Raw genomic sequence first — 17887 nt, 5'->3', positions numbered from 1 at the left:
GGACGTGGCGATGTGGTCCCACCATTGGGTCCCAACCTTGAAGACATGGCATTGCGGTCCCACCAGCGGGTCTCAGCCTGAGGACGTGGCGGCAAACAAGTGGGGCAGCGTGGCCCACATGGTCTAGGTGGTCCTGCATCCTTCCGCCTCCCTTTTTTTTGCCAAAAAATAGCGCACGCAGGGAGATTTGAACCCGCGACCTGCTGCTAGACATGTTGGTGCGTTACCACTAGAGCACTCGCCGTTTTGTGATAAAGGCATGCATGTTTTTCTATTTGTAAATGTATAACATGATAATTGATGATTTTTTTCCTAAAATTTTCTAAAATCATTCTCTATCAATTTATTTTGTTGGTTTTGTCCATATATACATATGAAAAGTTTGAGCAATTTAAATTTTGAATTTCAAAAAAATGCAACTTCAGACAAGATTTTGGTTCCCCAAATGATTTCAGCTGAAAAAGTGATAAATACCAAAGTTGAATAACTCATCAATATCTACAACTTTTGTATTGGTCATTTCTTCATATGACAAAGTGGTAACGACATTGTTCACAAATGTGACACATCTCTCATAAGGTTTTATAAACTATATGAGACATGTGTAAGATTAGTGAAAAATGTGTGCTAATAATTTGTCAAATGAAGACATGACCAAAATAAAAGTTGTAGATATTCATGAGTTGAACAACTTTGGTATTCATGGCTTTTTATGTTGAAATCAATTTGGGTCTCAAATTTTGGTTCGAACTTGTCATTTTTCAAAATTTCAAATTTGAAAGGTTCAAATTTTGTGAAATGACAAGATGACTAAAATAAAAGTTGTAGATATTAATGAGTTGAACAACTTTGGTATTCATCACTTTTTATGTTGAAATCAATTTGGGTCTCAAATTTTGGTTCGAACTTGTTGTTTTTCAAAAATTCCAATTTGAAAGGTTCAAATTTTGTCAAATGATAAGATGACTAAAATAAAAGTTGTAGATATTAATGAGTTGAACAACTTTGGTATTCATAACTTTTTATAATGAAATCTATTTGGGTCTCAAATTTTGGTTTGAACTTGTCATTTTTTAAAATTTCAAATTTGAAAGGTTCAAATTTTGTCAAATGATAAGATGACCAAAATAAAAGTTGTAGATATTCATGAGTTGAACAACTTTTGTATTCATCACTTTTTATGTTGAAATCAATTTGGGTCTCAAATTTTTGTATGAACTTGTCATTTTTTAAAATTTCAAATTTGAAAGGTTCAAATTTTGTCAAATGATAAGATGACCAAAATAAAAGTTTTAGATATTGATTAGTTGAACAACTTTTGTATTCATCACTTTTACATCTAAAATTATTTAGGGTTTTAAAATTTGGTTTGAACTTGTCAAATTTCAAATTTTAAAATGTGTAAAACATTGTCACATCCAAGTTTGATCAAACTTAAATGATAGAGAATGATTTTAGAAATTTTTAGGAAAAAAAACCATCTTATTTGGAGTTAGTATGAGGGAGAACAACTAATTATAAAGTTTATCCACAGATTAAAAAGAGAAATCACACTGTTCTAGATGATCCTTACATGATCATAGTGAACAGTGTGATTTATTTTTTAATCTGTGGGTCAACTTTGTAATTAGTTTTTCTTCCTCATACTAACTCCAAATCTGATGATTTTTTTTTCCTAAAATTTTCTAAAATCATTCTCTATCAATTTATTTTGCTGGTTTTGTCAATATATACATATGAAAAGTTTGAGCAATTTAAATTTTGAATTTCAAAAAAATACAACTTTAGACAAGATTTTGGTACCCCAAATGATTTCAGCTGAAAAAGTGATAAATACTAAAGTTGAATAACTCATCAAGATCTATAACTTTTATATTGGTCATTTTTTCATATGACAAAGTGATAATGACATTGTTCACAAATGTGACACATCTCTCGTAAGGTTTTATAAACTATATGAGACATGTATAAGATTAGTGAACAATGTGTGCTAAGAATTTGTCAAATGAAGAAATGACCAAAATAAAAGTTGTAGATATTCATGAGTTGAACAACTTTTGTATTCATCACTTTTTATGTTGAAATCAATTTGGGTCTCAAATTTTGGTTCGAACCTATCGTTTTTCAAAATTTCAAATTTGAAAGGTTCAAATTTTGTCAAATGACAAGATGACTAAAATAAAAGTTGTAGATATTAATGATTTGAACAACTTTGGTATTCATCATTTTTTGGGACAGTGCAAGGTTAATGGAGTGCGTTATACCACTGTGGATCGTGAGAATTTCCTTCTGACACAAAATAAATGTGTGGACCACTGACATGTCACTAGACATGTCCCTAGACTGCACTACTATTTTGTTTTCCCTGGACATGTTATCTGAAAAAATGAACATGGAGAAATAAAAAAAAGGAATAAACACAATAAGTGTTGACAAAACCCAAAAATTGAAAAAACCCAAAAAAATTGGCTATCATCGGGTTCGAACCTGGGAGTTTGGGATCAAACTCAAAGGGCCATACCATTGCGCTACTCAAGTGGTTTCATTAGTTCTTGAGCGCAGTCTTTGATAAACATATCCCCCAATGCCAAAAGAAGAAGAAGAAGAACATGTGCCAGCCCAATAGCCCACTAACTCAAAACCCTAGCAGCAGCCCCCGACTTCCTCTCCCCCACACTATAAAAATCCTCCGTTTTGCCGCCGCCAGCCTCCTTCCCAAGCAGGAGGCGGACAAGGTAAGCAGCAGCCGCAGGAACCCTTAGCGCCGCCGCATCTGCAACCATGGTGAGCACCCGTTCCTTTCCCCGTAGCCCTTTCCAGAGGATTTCTACGTTGTTTCCTGACGCTGATGTCACGCGCGCTGTGTCGTAGGGTATCGACCTCGTCGCCGGCGGGAGGAACAAGAAGACCAAGCACACGGCGCCCAAGTCCGATGATGTCTACCTCAAGCTCCTCGTCAAGGTACTCCTCGTGCAGTGGTTTTCTAGCTTTCTCGAGCGAGGCGGCAATGTTGGCTTCGGTAGATCCGCCCGTGGTCATGTTGTTTTTGTTCTAAAAATGCCTGTGATTTGTAGTTTCTTACTATTATAAGAGCAATAGCATCAATTTCGTGAGGACTTGCTTGTTTCGCTGATATAGTAATCCTGTAGGCTTCACCGTCATCATGAGACTTTAGAAGATAAAATAATTTGTTTCTATTCATTTCTGTTTTATAATAGGTAGATTTATGTTTCATAATAGGTAGATGTGCAGTATTCTTTTTGGGTATCTGCTTGCCCTTATCAAGAAGTGTCATGTCATTCTAGGTTTTTTATGAATGTCGTGATTTTGATTTGTGTTATGCTGGGGGCAGCTCTACCGTTTCTTGGTCAGGAGGACCAAGAGCAACTTCAACGCTGTCATCCTCAAGAGGCTCTTTATGAGCAAAACCAACTGCCCACCAATCTCCCTGCGACGCCTTGTCAAGTTCATGGAAGGAAAGGTATGCAGTTGACAGCCACTCGAGAACAGTCTGTTATTCCAAAAAGTAATGTAAAACGTGCTTGTCTATTTTTGTGCGCATGCTATGTCTTTGTTAAATTGGTGTTATCTGTGTTAATAATAGTGGATGAAAAAAACTAGGTGGTTTGCTTAGTTTCATACATTGGGTATAATGACCATGAATATGGTGCTTAAATAATATCTCCTATGTTAACAGGAGGAGAAGAACATTGCTGTGATTGTTGGTACAGTCACAGATGACAAGAGGATCCAAGAGGTTCCAGCAATGAAGGTTACTGCCCTAAGGTTCACTGAGACATCAAGGGCTAGGATTGTCAATGCTGGTGGGGAGTGCCTCACATTTGACCATCTTGCTCTCTGTGCTCCACTTGGCGAGAACATGGTATATTTTGTTTTCATTGTTGGAAAGTTTATCTATTTGATCTACATTCTTTATATGGTCAAGTCGAGTGAACATTAGTCTGCATGTTTTAAGCCATAGTAACTTTCAACAGATTTAAGCCTTATGGCCCTAACAATCATGAAGTGTCATGTAAGTTAACCATGCTAATAAGCTCTGATGGATTGGCAGAATTCTTTTTAAGATTACTTGCAATAGCAAGGATTGCAACTGTGTTTTAAGCTATTTCAATTGGTTGTTTGGTCCTATTTTCTAGTTCCCAGTGATGGCATATATTAACCTGTTACTGAAGGTGAGACAACAGTGTCCAGTGTGTAGGTTGTGTCCCAAGTGCTCTCCCAGAATAGCTCAAACCTTTTCCTAAAGAGTGTTGGCATCAAACCAGTGCCATCCTCCAAATCATCATCATCAAATGAAAGTGAGCTTCGGGAGCAACTAGCAGCTGAAGCTACAGCTGCTGTACAAGGTGAAATAGATGAACTCAGAAAGAGAAGTGAAGAAGCTGAGGAAAAGCTAGCGAGGACACAAAAGGAGATGGAGGAGTACAAGAAGCTGACAGAGATAAACAACAAGGCAATGGAGGAGAACAATGCGCTGCTCAAGCATATCTTGGCCATCAACAATGCTTCTTCGACATGAGCGCTGCTCATAGCTGCTGGTTCATTAAGCAAGGGGTCTGCTGGTGATTTTGTTTATGTAGTAACTTATGTTGCTGGTGGTTGGCAACTTTTTATTATTTTCTGTGATGTTAATGTGAACTGAGATGAAACTAGTAGTTCAAATGTGATGTCTAGTGAGTTATGTGAACCAAGTTTAGAATTGTTGATTATGTTGTTGGTAATTGGAATACTGGATCTGTTAATTTATGGAAGCTTTTGGTCATTCCAGTATTATTTGCATTATGTAATGAAATCAGCATGTGCACTTGTGATGAATTATTTGACCTTTCTGTGACGATTTGGTAATTGATTCTGTGACAAATTTCTATTTACTTCAGTGACGAAAATAAGAACCTATCACAGCAAGCCTTGTGGCCCAATAAAAAGTGGACACGTGGACCATCCACATCACTGGCCACGTCAGTTGCCACGTGGTCAGACACGTCACCTGCAATGTGGACGCGCCACGTGGACAAGACACGTCAGTTGCCAGCATGGCAGACATCGTCTGGCCACCTAACAGACGGCAAGTCATGACGAAAAAGGGGCTATATCAATGACGAAAATAGATCGTCATAGAAAGAATACACTTCTATGACAACGGCCATTTCATCATAGAACAAATGCACATCTATGACGAAAATAGACGTTTTGTCATTGTAGGTAAAATATGACGTGCATTCAATGACGAATACCATATCGTCACAAATTCGTCATAAAATAATATATGTGACGATTTTGGAGTCTTCAGTGATGAAAGAAGAGCATCATTGATGTACACATCCCTAGTAGTGTAAGACGAATGCCCACACACTAGGAGTGGAGAGATGGCGGGAGTTGCGTGTACCCTCGTGGCTGGAATGTGGTCGGATTTGAGGTGTCCTGTGCTCTTGGGTGGCGTGGAGATGGCTTAGTATAGGAGGATTCGGTAGCGAGGTTGATATATGCAAGATTAAGTTCTACATATGTCGTGTGATAAGGAATCCCCAGCTGGGATTTGAATCAATTCGAATTGTCGGTGCTCCACGGATATGAAGACTTGATTCATTACAGAAGCAATGTAGGACTGGTAAATTACTAAAACATGAGAAAAAGTAATGGAATGAGAAGGATTGGAATATGGGATATGAACACTTAGTTTGAGATAATGAACTAAAGTACTTAGGGGTAAAACTTGAAAATAGAATCAAGAATAGTAAGCTTTTAGCAAAGAACTTTTGAATCTGGCTACATCCTTACCTTGACCCAACACCTGCATCTCTAAAGTCCTTCACCCCCTCTTACATCGGGTCAGTATTATTGAGTACTTTTGTACTCAGGGTTTGTTAACCCTTGTTGCAGGTGAGTCGCATGCGTAGGCTTGTTTTGGTCCCTGCTGCATGTCCATGTTTGAAGTCAATGACAATGAGGAGTGATGAATGGCCTTTGGACAAGACACTAGTTTGTATGATAAATAATATTAATGTAATATTATCCTGCTACTATGGTTGTATGACACTTATGGTATTGTAAGTTTGAAACAACTGGTTTGTAAACTATGTTATCTTAAAACTTCCGCTATCTTTTACTCTGATATATATATTTGAATAAACTGTTGTAATATGCAATGTCTGTGATTGGGATCCTGTTCGAAAAAGATTCATGGATGATTCAGGTTTCCCGAGGACACCCAAGAGACCTGTTAAGTTGTTGGGAACTCGTGTATGCTATCCAAGGTCTGTTAAGACAACGATAGGTGCACATGGGCCCGATTTCTTAGGTGGTGCTGCCATAGCTATTTTTTGGACTAACCCCTGTAGAAAACTCTCAAGTTCAATCTGGGTAAGTCAAGAGATAAATTCATATCAAAGATGAATCAAGGCAAGGGATGAACTCCAATAACTTTGCCCAAAAAAGACACAGCTCATACTTCATGGAAGGAAGAACTGTGAGTATCAAAATTGATTCACTTATCTTTTGTTGCAAGTTATCTTTGCCTTGAACCATGCTTGAATGCAGTGAACAAATAAAAATTGTTGTCAAACATGATAAACAAAATCTATGCTAAAGTAATTCAAAAGCCACATTTTCATTAGCATAGATGAAAATCATATAAATTATGGACAACAACCCGTATTTCAAATTTGTTATATTCCTTTGGGTATGTGTCCATTAACATTTTGCAGGAAAGAATGAATCTACGCTGTGCCCGTCCATGGTTTGGTATGAACCTGTCAAACCACCACTTTAGCTATGGAACAAAGAAGGAGACGAGTGTCATAAAAAGGATCTACAATAGAAGTACTCACTTAGAGGAAGTGGATGAACAAATTAACAGGCCATAAGTAACATCGAAGGCAACCTAGCATTGGGCCTTTCTAGGACTCAAGCTAGGAGGCTGATGAGAAGCAGGGTGTAACTCACCTCATATTAGCCAATCTGAGACCTGCTTTCATTTTCTTCAAAGACACCATCTTGCATGTTGGCAGCATGGACAAGGATGAAAAGATGTTGTTACAACATGGCATGCATCCTTGTGTCAACAAACATCAATCATTGGTGGACTACCGACTATGTCTCATGAGGCCATGAACAACCACGGTTGCAAGATGACGTCCTTAAGTCATTAGAGATGAAGCTTTCATGCAAGTACCAATGAGGTTCCTTCCTTGATCATCAAGATGACTAGCAAACAAAGAAGAACAACTCTTTACCATGCCGCTAGAAGACAAAGACCATCAAGGAGGAACCTAAATTTGCATCTCCAATGAACACCAATTCATCGACCAAGAACCAATGAAAATCAAGAATGGTTGATGAGAGAAGAACAAGTAATTGTTCGAATGGTACAAAGAAAAGGGAAGATCCTGCTCAACGAACTACAAGCCTTCACTGATAGGAATGAAACAATGAGAGGAGCAGAAAGTCCAAACAAAGTGCCAAGATCCACAAATGAAAGGACAAAAGGATGGCATGACAAGAGGATGAGAAAGGAGTACAACATATGAGACAAGATGCTCATGAACAGTTCAAGATGCGAAGTTAGTCAAGCAAGGGAGGTTTCAAGCAGAAAGAAAAGATCACCACAAGTCTTCTACCCTTCATCACATGGTGCCATCATACTCCAATGATGAAGGCAACATCTTAAGGTAAGTGGTCATTATTTAAAAAAGCTTTTCCTTGATCCTGTTATTCACATAAACAAAGAAACAAACATGTTTGAGTGACAACTTTGCTTGATCCAGCCTGAATAACTCAACATGTCTTTTTCCCTAAGTTTGTTCATAGCACCACTTTCTTGATCTCATAGTCTTAGCCAAATGAGCTAAAATGTTGTCAGATAGTCATAATCATGTAAGGTTTGATACATTATAGATAGTTCTTCCATAGGTTAAGCAACTCCACTCTTTTGACAAATGTATTCAAATGCCATATTCATACTCATCCTTCTGATCTTATCACCCATGTTGTAAGAATGAATGTACATAACATCAACTGTAACAAGATTCGATGTGCCTAAGGCTAGAGAAAAAAATAAATAAATCTTTGGTTCTATTGGTGTTTTCCCACCAACAGAGCCCATGCACTTGATCTCTACCTTGTCTTTATGAGCAGAACACACTTCAAGCAAAGTGTGGGGGAGTCGATCCCCCAAATTCTATAAGTGAAAGTTCTGAACCAGCAATAATGATGCACACAAGATGTCACCTGATTTCTACTACTGATGGTTGACTTCGAAACGCTAAACAAGGTGGAGGAACCTTTTTCGGCTTTACGCCAACCCTTAGGAGTAGGAGTAGTGTAGATCTTGGCGAGTTCTTCAACAAGTAGGGCTACATTGGTTCGGCCAACCTCCAGCTTGTCTATAAGTACCATCATGGCTTAAAGTTCTATTTGTAATGCTGCATCGATTAAGTTTGACCTCCACTGCGAGCTCTAGTATAAGCTAGTTATCGATCCTTATCTAGTTCAAGTACGGCTGCATCGGTTAATTTCGACCTCCACTACTCAAATTAGATTAAGGTCAAGTTATCGGCTGTACCTAAGGGTGGCATCCTTCAGGTAGATTCATTAAGTTACCGATCTTGCTAATGTTCTTACTGTCATTAGTTTTTAGCAATATCAACCTGCCCAATCAAGATCGATCTAGATCGGCCTCACATCCTTTTAATCCATCATTTATCTTGTTACATTGCAACGGTTCTTACTTTAAACGACGGACTATGTTTCATCGGCTGTTCTACTTTGATCTTGGTCATGCATAGTACGCGGTCAAGGCATGTCTGATCTTGAGGAGGTTTGCTGGCTAGTTAAATCTGGTCTATAGTTTGCTATTATGGTTATAACGATCCGGTCGATCCCCACTGATGGCACTTTAGATCAGAGGATGCTAGTTGATAGATTTTTTTTTGATCAGTCGTGACCTTGACTGTTTGCTATGCCTACATCGGCTAAATAGCTGATCGCCCGCACTTTAACGTTCATAGCATGTTTTCATGACCCTATTAAATGTGAATAGATCTGTTTTCTTTAAAGATTTAATTTGTTATCTTTATTATGGCTGCCATCAATCCGGTCGAACCCCACTGTTAAAGATAATAGGTTAGATTTGAGGAGTTTATAGGTCTGCTCATATTGAATAGTCGATTGTTCATATGCTATGACCCTTTTTCTACTTGAATTGGCTATTTCAGCCAATTCACTTGTGCTTTCACAGATATAGCATGCCTTTCAGAAAACCGATCAATGTATAGATGGTTTTATGGATTTTTTGGTTTAGTTTGTTACTATCATCATAGCTGCCATCGATCCGGTCGAACCTCACTGTTGATGGTAACAGATTATATTGAGAGCGTTTGTAGACTCATTTGTACTAGATAGTCGATTTGTTCATATGTTATATCCTTTCTCGTTAGATTCATCGACTCAATACTTTACATTGGTAATGTCCACCTAGCTGATGACTTTACCTATATCTACGTGCATTGTACTTGTCATCATAAAATCAATCATAATCCATGAGCTTTACTGTCCGTAGATAGCCGATTTCCTTATGTATCAGCTATTTAGTCGATTTTCCCATCTGGCTGCTCCTGAAGCGGCACACTTGGAACTGTCTGGGCAAAACCTGCATGTTTCACCTTAAATTACTCATAAACTTTCTCTCCTTGTTAATTATAGGTCAAATTGACTAGCATGCCTTTAGGAATTCATAGGATCGGCTACCCCTACGTTGTAGCCACGTGGATCTCCAGCCTTGCTCCATCAAGCAGATCCTTCTGGCTTGTGTGCTAGACGCATTGACACATTTTTGCGCCGACAAATGTTCTGGCATGCCCGGTGGGACCCCACAATCGTCATGGCAACTCACAACAACAGTGACATCCTTATGATGCCTTATGAAGACCTGCCTGATGAAGATAAAGAGTTCATTAGCAAAGCTATAGAAGAATTTTAGAACAAGTGTTTGTTGTCCTACACCAAGACACGCGATAGTAAAGTTGTTCAGAAATATCCACTACCAAGAGTTTTGTTGCATGGGCCATCAAATACAGACAAAGCTGAGGATAGGCGTTTCTTCGTAGAGGCTGTAAACAAATCTGTTCATGATGCCATATTGAACCATAATATAGTTTTCTTGAACACATTCCACAACACCATGAAAGAGGTGTTTCATGGATATCCAATTGATCAGGTTGGACCGGTTTATTACAATATTCCACATCCATTGACTTAGGGGACTAATCAAGCCGGTACTAGCCATCAAGAAGTAGCACCAGCTGGTAATGATGATGTCTAGGCAGTTTAAAGTTCATCTAAGCAAGTTCAGGGTGCTACTACTAATCAGATGAAGTATAATCCTAGATCGTCAGTGCAGCATGTGCAATAGCCGATGGGGCAAGTTCAGAATCAAATAGTTAATTTTGGCACTACAGGCCAAATACCATCGTTGGCTCAAAAAATAGTGCAATTAGTTCAAAGGATTCATAGAGATATAGATCCCAGCATTTACAACCAGAGACTTCAAGCAGCAAGTCTAGCAAAGGACCCAACAGATAGAGATTCCATAGGGATATCATTATGGCATAGATTACAATACCCTTCGTATGATTCCAAATCAAGGGGTATCAAGGTACCCGAAATTTTAATCCATAGATGGGTCAGCAATTGCAAAGAAATCCAAATTCCAATGCTGATGAGTTATTGCTTAGAGTGACCGAGATGATGAAAAATCAGTTCGGTTTGAAGCCAAAATGGTAGACCTTCTCGTACAAATGCCCATAGTCCAGAGTGGTACAAATTAGTCGCTCTTCCTACAAATTACTAGGCTCCCAGACTTTGCTAAGTTCACTAGCCAGGATAGCACAAGTACAATAGAATATGTCAGTCGGTATCTTACACAGTTGGGTGAAGCATCCATTGAAGAGGCCCATCGAGTTTGTTTCTTCTCCTTGTCCCTGTCAGGACTAGCCTTCACTTGGTTTTCATTACTACCAGTCAATTCCATTACCAATTGGGCTGACCTAGAGAAGAAGTTTCATACATATTTTTATACTGGGATAGGAGAAAAGAAAATTACCAATTTTGATGACTATAAGGTAGAGATCTAATGAATCAAGCACCAAGTTTCTTCAGAGGTTCTGAGAGACTAGAAATTTGTGCTTCTCATTGAACTTGACTGATGATCAGCTAGCCGCTTTGGCCGTTCAAGGAATGTTGCTAATGTGGTGAGAGAAGCTACTAGGGCAAGAATTTGACAACTTGGGTCAGTTGGCTCAACAAGTGGCAGTGCTCAATAGCCAATTCCAGAACATGCGCAGAGATACCCGATTCTAGAAAAGTGCCGCAATTGCCAAAACCTATAATCCATATCCAGTCGATGACGGCTATGAGGAAGATGAAGAAGAAGAAATTGCTACGGCCGAATGGAATTGGGGTAAGAAGATAGTAATGGTGTCAAATCCTTGGGGAAAAGGAGTTGAAGAGAGCTATGACTTCGATGATACAAAATCGGACAAGCTCTTCGATTTCTTGCTTGAGAGGGGAAAAAATCAAGTTGCCCGACAATCATGTTATGTTGCCTCCTAATCAGTTGAAGAATAAGATGTTCTATAAATTTCACAAAGCTACTTCTCATTCTACTAATGAGTGCAGACTTTTCCCGCAACATATATATAGGGCCATTTAGCAAGGAAGGCTCAAATTTGATACACCTCGAAAGATGAAAGTTCATGATAATCCTTTCCCAAAAGACCAGAACATGGTCAATGCTAGGTTGCTCAAAGGGAAGACTAAAGTCCTAACATCAACTAGGGCAAAGGAAACTAGAACCGTTGACCTGAAGATGCAAATATCGGCTAATGAATATAGAGAGATTGGAAGGCGTTGTGACCAATAGAAGAGCCAATACGAGTGGGGAGAGACGTCAAAGGAAGGGGCAATAAGGCCGCATGTCACATCTCGAATTTTGTTGAACAAATGGCAATGACAGAAGGAGAAGGATTATCAGCGCTGGCTAGAAGAGAAAGAATACCAGCATCAATAGGAGAAAGAGAGGTATGAAAGAAAGCAAGCTGAATCACATTGGAATTATCCTTTCTTCAGACACTGTTGGAATGAAGGTTTGAAATTGCCTACTAGAAATACTTGCCCAGAGTGCAATGAGCAATATTGGGAGTTTAGGCAATCCCTAGCCAACCGCTGGTCTATCCATGCTCGAGAGAAGTATCATCATAATAATACGGATCAATGCTTAAAAGGTAGAAGTGTTCATGATCGTCTTGGGAAGCAAGTTGTTGATCAAAATTGAGCTGATTATGAAGAAGAAGATGATGAGAAATAATATGTTTGGTAGGAAGGGCAATGGTGTCTAGGAGGTTTGACAAGAAGCTAGAAAAGAAGGGTGCAACGCCTAAGGAACAGAGAGCTAGAACAGACTTAGGCATCTGATAGACCTCAGGTGTGGTGTGCTAAACAAACAACCGATAGGGGTCAACCATTGGCTAATATTCAAATGGCTTTTCTATTGCCGTTAGAATTCAGGTCTCCAGCAGATCAAGAAGTCTATTCATATTTTGATGAATTAGAGTATGAGGAAATAATTGGCAATTTGACAATAATACAACAAGCTATATTTGATAAGTCAGTCAAGCATCGACACTTAAAGGCTTTATATGTAAAAGGTTTTGTCGATGGGAAGCCGATGAGCAAGATGTTAGTAGATGGAGGTGCTTCTGTTAATCTTATGCCTTATACTACATTCTGCAAGCTTGGCAAGGGACCATGAGATTTGATTGAGTCTGACATGATGCTTAAAGATTTTGGGGGTAATGCATCTAAGACCAGGGGAGCAATGAACATCGAATTGACAATCAGAAGTAAAACTTTGCTCACCACATTCTTCATCATTGATGGAAAAGGGTCATACAGTTTACTCCTTAGTCATGATTGGATTCATGCAAATTATTGTGTACCATCGACCATGCATCAGTGCTTGATTCTGTGGCATGGTGATGATGTTGAGCTAGTTCACGCTGATGATTCTGTAAGTATCGCAACAGCCGATCCAACATATTTGGAACTAGAAGACTTCAAGTGTTTTTTGGCAAGTTATGGGAAGGAGGCTTCATTAAGGTCAATGATAAAAGCCAATAGCTGATCCAAGCAATTAGCTCTGAGAGTTTGTTTTAATGGATAATCCAATAGATGGCACAAGTGGTAAGCTAGGGCATGGCTTCGCGTCGGTCGGTGGATTAAAGGAAATAGACATTGGTCTGGGAGATAGGCCTAGGCCAACGTATGTGAGCGCTAAGTTGGATCCTAAGTACAAGCCAGAGCTGGGAGATTTATTAAAGGAAATTGAAAGATTGTTTTGCTTAATGAGATGCTTGGCCTAGATCGGTCAATTGTTTAATCTTTGGTCTGAAGAGTTCTGGTGCAACCTGTCAAGAAGCGATAGATGGAAAATGTTTGAAAGAATATGACCCTAATGTTTGGATCAACACTTGACAGCCTAATTTATTCAGTCATCGGCTCTAATAGCCGGTAATAGAAGGGTATCGCCTTTAGCTCAAAATTACCCCAAAAGGGGAAAAGCTAATACGAGATGTATCGCCTATAGAGCAAAATCAAATACAGGAACAATCATGACACTATAGAAAGTACACATACACAATCATAGAAAAATGGAAGATTTTATTCACTGATATGTTTGCTCTAAATACAAACTAATCGAAGACATTGTTTATCACATCCTAGGGCGGATGTGATGTCCATGATGGACTTCGCCTGCATCGACGAACTCCTCGATCAAGTCCTCATGCTCCTCAGGAGCCATCGCCCATCGAGAAACTAGTCTCCATGGTATGGAGCTCAGTACCTGGTCTAGACCTATGCCACAGGCCAGCGCCACCGATGCGCCATGACGAACGCCATGAAGGGTGATCTCCTAGACGTGGGCTAGAATGTCATGGATGTGGGCATTGATGAGGGGCCCTGAGCATTGATGGCCGCTGTAGCCACATTCACTGCTAGTTGGAGGGACTCCAACTGCACCATCAGGGCTGGTGATCATAGAAACAAAAGAGCTATCAGGATAAAGACAGTGGAAATCAAAATAAAGGTGTTCTTGGAATCCATCTTACCCGCCACCATGGCATCAAACTCGGCCAGCCATGCTCGAACAGCACTGGCCTCTTCCTCGGTGGCGTGAAGGGTGGCTTGAGAGACCCCGAGGTGGATCTCAAGCTGGTCGTTTTCCCAAGTTGCCTCAAAATAACAGTCCTAAGCTGCCCTCCACTCCTAGAGGAAACACCAGGCGTCGTCGCCGTTGTAGGAATCGAAAGAGTCCGACGATGAGTTCAGCGTGGAGGTAGCATCAGATGCAACATTGGTGGGCTCGCTGGCCCTAGGAGGAAGCGGGCGAAGGCTGTCATTCAAGACGAACCTATAAACAAGTTAGGGAAATCCATTGCCATGAGCAGAAGATATCGATCCTTACCTCATATAGTGGAGGTGCTGGCTCATCAACAGATCCTCCTCCGGAACATCCTCCACTGCGCGCTTGCCACAATTGTTGTCGTCGGCCATAAGGTTGATTGGATCTATAAAAAGGGGGAAGAAAACTGCTATAGGGTTTGTGAAGGTAAAGAAGTGCAAAGGAACATGAGCAGTTGCGAGTATAGATGTGTTCAAGGCCAGAACACTCGGCTGGTATTTGTAGCCATGAAGCAAGGTGGTGGACGTATCAGGATGTGCAAAAGGCAACCGCAATTAATAAGAGGTGAAGCGCCACCTCACTAATGCTGAAGAGAATGCGGCGTTGATAACTGAGGATAGAAGATTGGGGAGTTTTCTTAATAAAGGCCATGTTTTTAGACTTAATTGGATTAAGGTCAGAGGTCTTGAATTGGCTATTTTAAAATCAGCTCTTCAACTGAGACAAGAAATACAATGGATTGACAAAAAATATGGTTATCATTGATTCTATATAAGATACATGTTGTTACATAGATTACAAGTCCAGAACATCCTAGATTGCTTTCAATGCTTCTAGCCGGATAGCGTTGATATCTGTGATTTGTTGCTTGTCCTCTTCGGCTGATCTAGGAATATCCTCAAGGCTGCTACAGATGGCCCTGCCTTCTATGACCTTGGTCAATAGTCCCTATTTCTTCTGCTTGATGGCATTGGGTATTTGAGCCAGATTGGACCTATGGCGATTGATGGCAGCCTTCACGTTCTCCAGGTTCTTTCACAAGTTCTACACGCTTGGTTTCTAGTTGGCTCAGCTCTAGATCGATCCTGAGGGAGGAGTTCTTCAAATTGTCAATCAGCTATACTAGCTCTTTGTCCTCTTGTCTGTTGGAGTTCTTCTTGGCCAATACAGCTTCATGATTAGATAGGTTCCTCTGAGCCTTTTTCACCTATGGGGCTTGATCTTCAATGATGGATAAAGGTGACAAGACTTTGGTGAGAACTGGGGATGAATTATCCTTAATGGCTAAGAAGACTCTTTGCATTGAATCCGCATCTTGGACCAAATTGGCTATATTCTTCTCAAGCATTGGCAATATGTCCCTTAACCAATTTCTGGTCTCTTCTGATAGAGCTTCTTTAGAAGAGGTGGCTGATGAGCTAATTTCATCTTCATCTAGATACTCTTCAAGATTGAAAGAGTAGCTTTGAGCTAGAAAATTAAGTGTCTATATATAAAAGAATCTTGTTAGGAGGATTGAATCAGTTGATAATAAGATAAATGGTGAAATAAATATGGTACCTTTTCTAGGATAGCTTCTATCTGAGAAGAAGGAACGACTGATGATGCATTAATGGTATCTGGTTGAATCGGCTCTAAACTCTCAACATCAATAGGATTGAATCTTGTTAGGAGGATTGAATCAGTTCATATTTGTTGTAGAAAGATAAACTAAGCATATGACTTTCTTACCATCAATTGTTTGTTGGACTAGAGATTCGATAGTCTGGGTGACAACATCAACAGGATCACCTTCAATGGGTAGACTGCCAGACTCCTGCCCCTTGCTTGAATGTTTCCTCCGGGAGTGTCTAGCATGGTAAATGATCAGATGAAGAGTGAAAATTGAATAAAATTAAAAGTTTGGAGGAGATACCTTGACAACATCAGGAAGTGAAGTGGGAGGATTCTCATCTTCTGTTGTCCTAGAAGCATCAGTTGTTTTAACCAAAATCAGCTCCTTTTGAGGATCAGTCGATGAAAGTTTAGTTGATGCTGAATTAAACACCTAGGACAATAGTTCCGCACCTAGAGCAAATTGGGATACAATGGTTGATAACTATGAAGAAAGGGGATTAGAAGTTGAATATCATTTTGAGGAAAGGATGAATCGTTTTACCTAGGGTAGTTGATGGTCTCGTTCTGCTAAGTGTTTTCCTAGTAATGATTTTCTAGGTTGTCCCCTGGGCCACCTTGCATTTTGAAGATTGATACGTTACAATTGTAGAGGCAGCATGAGTTTTCATTCCCAGTAATGGTTTTCTAGGTTGTCCCCTAGGCCATCTTGTGTTTTGAAGATTGATACATTACAATTGTAGAGGCAACATGAGTTTACATCAGCTTCTTCAGTGGTGGTGCAGTTGATCCTATTCTTGAGGCTGGACATGGTGGCTGATAATCTATAGGATGCCCCTTCCTGTCCAAGCTTGGAGGATCGAATTCAATGTCCTGAAAAAGTCTGTTAGAACAGTTGGTAGGGGATTCATCGAATAATTTTTGTGAAAAAGGAATGGTAAGTTACCTCATTGTTGGAAGCAAACTCTCCATCTAGAGCTATGCATCTAGGATGGACCGACCCATATAAGAGATGGGAGTGTCATTCTTGCCACCAGGAGTCAAAAAGGTTGGACAAGAAGTTGACTCTTCTATAGTCATGTAAGCAAAAGGAAGGAAGATCTGATCCTAGTTGAAAGACTATGGAGGCTTTCATTACTTCACTAATACTGTCTCTTGGCTTTAGTATATTCTTGAAGAATAGTTGAGGAGGCAGTTGACCAAGCCAAACTGATGAGCTACAAAAGAAGGGTTATAAAACTCATAGGTTGGAAGGTTGCCTAGGAAGGAAGGAACCTAGTAGACATTTGCCATGGCCATGACAAAATTCGGCTTTGAGGACGCAAGGTTTGATGATGGAATTGAAGATTGTAGCTACCGTTTTGTCTGAGCAGCCTAATTCAAATTAGAATTTGAATGGGAAGACCAACTCATTGTTCTCATCTTCATCATATGGTAGCCAAGTCAGAATATCTACATCAAACCCTCTATAAAACTTCTTGAAGAGATGGCCAATATCGACAATAATTGTTATAGCCGATGCAACTTCACCATAATTCATACACTGATGGGTTCTTCTTTCTTCTCCTCTGTATTCCTCATCAAAGTTGGAGGAGGGAAAGCTCAAATTGTAGAGATTTGGCCTTACAATCTTATGTGTATAGAAATTTAACCACATTTGTATTAGCCACCAAGGGCCGCTGATGATGTGCACTGCTTCATTCTTCAGCAGCTGAGCGGCCACCTGATGCAATCAAATGGTAGACTAATCCCAATAGATACTTTCTAAGGGGAATTTCAACGCCTACTGCTAGATGCTCTGCCATGAGTTTATGATTGTAAGTTGGACCGCAAGATGACCCACAGAAGATGAATCTTTCTAGCCACATATTCAGAAAAGCCACATATTCTCTTTCACTAACGGTTGATCCATCTCCAATATAGTTTAGAATATAGCTTGCCCATCCTATGTAGTATGATATTTTGACTAATTTCTTGGAACCAACATGTAAGTAATCATAAGGCTGCAATGATCTA

The 17887-nt window shown here is 39.7% G+C and overlaps 1 protein-coding gene across 1 annotated transcript; it reads left to right on the top strand.

The window, feature by feature from the left end:
• Positions 1-2647: 2647 nt before the first annotated feature.
• Positions 2648-4688, top strand: LOC136518089 (large ribosomal subunit protein eL18x-like). The gene is made up of 5 exons (XM_066511745.1): positions 2648-2784; positions 2872-2961; positions 3353-3481; positions 3698-3883; positions 4206-4688. Exons 1-5 carry the CDS (start codon positions 2782-2784, stop codon positions 4263-4265), a joined length of 468 nt encoding a protein of 155 aa, XP_066367842.1. The 5' UTR covers positions 2648-2781; the 3' UTR covers positions 4266-4688.
• The last annotated feature ends 13199 nt before the right edge of the window (positions 4689-17887 follow it).

The sequence above is a fragment of the Miscanthus floridulus genome, chromosome 17 (assembly GCF_019320115.1).
Source record: "Miscanthus floridulus cultivar M001 chromosome 17, ASM1932011v1, whole genome shotgun sequence".
NCBI classification, from domain to species: Eukaryota; Viridiplantae; Streptophyta; class Magnoliopsida; order Poales; family Poaceae; genus Miscanthus; species Miscanthus floridulus.
Note: the sequence above shows the minus strand (reverse complement) of the source record. Positions and strands in the feature narration are given on the sequence as shown.

Coding starts and splice junctions, on each gene's coding strand:
- LOC136518089 (XM_066511745.1), top strand. Junction 2,962..3,352: donor ACCTCAAGCTCCTCGTCAAG/GTACTCCTCGTG, acceptor TGCTGGGGGCAG/CTCTACCGTTTCTTGGTCAG. Junction 3,884..4,205: donor CTCCACTTGGCGAGAACATG/GTATATTTTGTT, acceptor GTGAGACAACAG/TGTCCAGTGTGTAGGTTGTG.